Source organism: Apaloderma vittatum, unplaced genomic scaffold, assembly GCF_000703405.1.
Source record: "Apaloderma vittatum isolate BGI_N311 unplaced genomic scaffold, ASM70340v1 scaffold1229, whole genome shotgun sequence".
NCBI classification, from domain to species: Eukaryota; Metazoa; Chordata; class Aves; order Trogoniformes; family Trogonidae; genus Apaloderma; species Apaloderma vittatum.
In genome coordinates, this window is record NW_009736729.1 from 42,434 (window position 1) to 46,852 (window position 4,419).

At 43.3% G+C, this 4,419-nt stretch overlaps 1 protein-coding gene across 1 annotated transcript; it reads right to left on the minus strand.

Annotated features, from left to right (window-relative positions):
• Positions 1–773: 773 nt before the first annotated feature.
• TPT1 (tumor protein, translationally-controlled 1) lies at positions 774–4,080 on the minus strand. Its single transcript, XM_009877077.1, has 4 exons — positions 3,890–4,080; positions 3,052–3,157; positions 2,452–2,568; positions 774–1,007 (listed from the first exon to the last, which is right to left on the minus strand). Exons 1-4 carry the CDS (start codon positions 4,078–4,080, stop codon positions 1,005–1,007), a joined length of 417 nt encoding a protein of 138 aa, XP_009875379.1. The 3' UTR covers positions 774–1,004.
• Between the last annotated feature and the right edge of the window lie 339 nt (positions 4,081–4,419).

Genomic DNA, 4,419 nt, shown 5'->3' on the forward strand with positions numbered 1-4,419 from the left:
AAGAAGCAACTGCCGTGTGCTCCAGGTCTGTCAAACAGATGCATTTCCTGACAAGGAACGCAGGCAGGAACAGCAAAGTTACGAACACTCTGTGAAGTCTCTCACCCAGACAGGCAACCGCTTTGTCCAAAGCTCCAGGCCTGGGCTAGGCCATCCCAACATTTCTCTCCTCTAGTACAGAAAACCCCAAATCCTGCTACTTTATACTGAGTTCTAGTTAATCTGCTCCTGAACAACTGTCAAACATAAAGAAGCTAATTCCCACAGCCAGGCTGTGTTGGAAAACCTCCTAATTTCACCCTCTCCCCACAATGTTCCCAGTACCTGGGCTCAGAGTGCTGGTGTTAAGATTCCTGGCTCCATCCATCCTCTACCTTGATCTTGAAGTCATGCTACAACTGAGGACAGACTGGAATATCCTTGTCTGGCAATGCAGCTCAGCTAGCACTCAGCTGGAGTAGCACATATTCCATTCTGGTTTGGGTGTTGCCTTTTTATTAAAAAAAAAATATTTTTTATCTCTTCCAGAGGTAAGCCTCTGCACAATCATGAGAGATGAAGGTGGTCGACTCCATTATGATGACATTTCTTGAACTTTGCCTTACTGACCTCAGCCTGCTCTTGCACTGCACAAAGCTTGTCTGGAGACGTCAAATTGTAGTGTGCTAGGACGAGGCTATACTACTGAGAGTACAAAATCCTTGGACAACCACCTTGCTGCAACCTCTCCTGCAAGTCACCCTAACAGAGACACTAGACCCAAAGGCATCACATAGAATGGGTTTAAATGAGTTTTATTTTCAACAACCTACATGACAGATGTTTGATTTTTTTTTATTTTCTTAAAACAATGCCTCCACTCCAAATCAGGGTCAAAATAAGTGAATAAAGCTCAAGATGACATCAGTCCAGTTGTTAGACATTGCCGTTCCTGGTGTTGTGCCGATGAAGGAGAAATAGCAGCCAGCTATGAAGACAGGTGATCCAAAACCATGTTTGATTTGTTACTGAAACAAGAGTAGCAAGCATTAGTTCAAGATCATGGCAGTCACAGTTAAGTTTCCATTCTCATCTGTGTATTCCCCAATTCAATCTGAGCTGCCACAGGCAGGCAGGCAGGCAGGCAGAAAGCGCAAGGAAGTTATTTTTGCATCTAAGTGCAAACCAGAGAGCAACAGCAGAAGTGCTCATGGTCTATCAGAGGATGCTGATTATTTTTACGATCACAGAGAGCAACTGGCATCAGCTGCTGAGCAAGCCGGACAGGACACTCATTCACACCTTTTTTGCTTGATATACCAAGTTTCAGATTTCCTTTCAAATAAGAGCACGTTCTAAACAAGTACTGAGGCTTACAATGTACATGCTGTCTTGTGCCAAGAAGCTGGGAGTTTTTTTGCCCACTGGAACACCCTGCTACTACTCTTTACTCCATCTCTAAGTAGATGGAGTCACCTGAACTGCAGGTCCAAAAGGTCTGCCCAAGCAGGGCAGATGGACACAACCTTCTGCTCCAAGGAGGCAGCTTCCAGGTGACCACATGTTCTAGCACCCAGGACTGACACCTTTCAGTCAAGCTGTGAGAGGTGCTGGTCTGCCTTGGCCAATGAAAGCGTTCCTTTAGTTGGGCTACTGCTCCACGCTACAAGTTGGTTCGTCTTTACATGACTTGCATACCAGAAAGCTTGTAAGAGGCTTTACAGATAAATTTAGCTGGCTATAAACAGACTTCATAAGTCCGCAATGACTGGGCAAAGCAACTGGTGATCCCACACTGCTGGTTTGCAGTGAATTTCACTGTTCTCTGAATAAGCCAAAAAATGCCAAGTGTTGGGATCCAAATACTGTTTCGTTGCAATCACATTCCAATGCAGAAGGAGTAACTAATGAGAAAGCAGACCACAGAAGCTCTCCGAGTTCAGGCAGTTGGAGATTTTAGATAGGCTAAGTACTTGGTCAAGTATTATTGTGTTCCCAAATTCAGGGCAATATTTAAGACAGTTCTTGAATAACAAAGTAAGAGCATCAGATTAAGTGAAAGATGGACGTGACCATGTAAGGTACTCAAGAATTAACCTCCACAAGAGGGGTGCAAAGTACAAGTTCTCCATTTCAGAGGATGGCATCTTTTATCTAATAATTTAAGACCATTACCAATCACACACATCCCACCAAAGCAATTCTTTCTGCATTTCTTAGCCAGTAAGTCAGCATGAATCATTGCAGTGAAATAACGTCCCTTTTTAGTATAATTGAATAGCATACAAGGGAAGTTTCAGCTACTTTGTACAATATGAAGCTGTAATTAGGCTGTACTTACATGAACTCTTAAGTTTTTTTTTAACTGGCAGCTTCTCTTCAACTTGAACAGGGATATGACAGAACAAGTGATGCATTGAAAGAGCGAATCATGTAGTTAAGCGCATTCAGCCAGTTCAGGTCAGTACTTACACATTTCTCGATTTCCAAGCCGTCCTTAAAGAAAATCATATATGGGGTCACGCCATCCTCACGGAAATCCAGGAGAGCCACCATACCATCTGGATTCATGTTCTCTCCTACGAAGAACTTCAGAGAAACATATTACTGAGATATTTAATGAGCTATAACCAGCAGAAAGACAAGCAAGCTAAAAACACCTCTCAAGTTTAGTTTAGAAGTCTCCCTTATCAGCTGCAGGGATTTTGCTTTCTGCAGCTTGTCCATTTTAGTACCACATCACTTTGCCACATTTCTATAAACAGCAGAGAAGGACACAGCAAGGGCCAAAGTGATCCATCTTTCAAGTCTTTAACTCCACAGTTCTTCAGTGGTGCTAACTACAACTGTGGTTAACTACAAGAGCTGCAAGCTGAAACGAGATCCCAAACACCGGAGTCTTTTCTCTATTTCTTCTCCCTAACTCAGAGCCCCTAATACTCTCGGAGAAATGCAGGTTAGAGGTCCTCACAACAGAAGCCCTCAAAGCTCTCAGCAGGCTAGTTCAGCAGATGAACTAATCACAGCTTGTACCACTGCAATACTACTGTAAGGAGAAGTGAGTTTCATTACCTGGTAGTTTTTGAAGTTAGCAAGGATGTGTTTAATTTGTTCCGCAGCCCCTGTCATGAAAGGCTTTACTCTCTCTGGCTTGTGTTCCTCAAGTCTGGCTTTGATTCTGGAAGGAAAAACAAAAAGCTCTGAAAACATGCTCTAGCTTAATAACTTCACTGTGCAGCATCACACGATAGCAGTTATAGGGACCAAACTGATTTTGCTGCCTTTCCCCCGCTGCCTGTGAAAGCCCCGAAACTTTAACTTCATTTTGCTAGTAAATTAGCAGAACAGTGCCTGCCACTCATATCAAGCTCACTTTACTTATAAGCTATTGGTAGACAAAAATTATCAAGCCATTTTCACCACACCAAATGTGTATCTATCAGTATCACAAAGTGTTTTCACCTTTAATACTAACCCACTGAACCACAGCCAACAGAAATTATACCTTGAATTAGCAAAACGTTCTATTCACACACAATGGTTTTGGACATTTAAAGTGTCAAGTTAGAACAGCTTCAGGAAGCTTTTCTTCACCTCACCCCCTTCCACACAAACATTTGGCAGAGAAATCCAAAAGAAAACAGCAAGATTACAAATAATATCCAATACATATTATCAAGCCCTTTACCTCAGCCAAGATAAACTTAGATATTCCAGTGTCAACTCTTTACAGTTCCAGTTTTGTCAACTATTAAGACATTCTCGAAGGACACAGTCAGTGTGATACCTGGATCAGAACTAACACCTGCCAGGAATACAGTCCAACATTGTTTTCAAAAATCTCTTCAAAAATCTCATCAACCTAAAAATTCTGCAATCCCATTTAAAGAAAAAGCCTACCAACACTTACGCTTTCATGTAGTCCTTGATGTACTTCTTGTAGGATTCTTTTGTGAAGCTGGTTTCCTGAAGGTGGTGGTTTATTACTATATCAACACCAGTTATGACCGTGGCTTCTGTTCCATCTCCCTCAGGACCTTCAGCAGAGGCATTGCCACCAATTAGAGAGTCATCAATTTGACCCTCTGTCCTGGTGACCATCTAGATTTAGAGACATCAAAAAACTTAACGGCTCTGCAAAAATCTTAATGCTACCGCTCTTACACATCTATGACCTGACAGCAGGGCATGACTTCAGAGCCACAGTTAAGTGCAAGGAACCTGACTGCAGCCCAAGCAGATTTCTTAAAGCCAGGCTCCTCTCCCAGTACCTGACTAAAGCTTCATTACTCTGCCAGTCTACCCCAGGCCCTCTCACACATCAGCTTCTGCAGCAGCCGGCCCCATCCCAGGCACATGCACCAGGCCATGGTGGGTCTACCCTTCTCGGACCCATCGCGGGGCACCCGGCCTCTTCTCCCAAAACCCCACCTCCGCCAC

Bases quoted from the DNA above. Each gene is read 5' to 3' on its own strand.
- TPT1 (XM_009877077.1), bottom strand. From the start codon at position 4,080: ATGGTCACCAGGACAGAGGGTCAAATTGATGACTCTCTAATTGGTGGC. The intron at 3,158-3,889 runs GTAAGTGTTGGT...TTTTCCTTCCAG, and splicing joins ATCAAGGACTACATGAAAGC to AATCAAAGCCAGACTTGAGG. The intron at 2,569-3,051 runs GTAATGAAACTC...GTTTCTCTGAAG, and splicing joins CTAACTTCAAAAACTACCAG to TTCTTCGTAGGAGAGAACAT.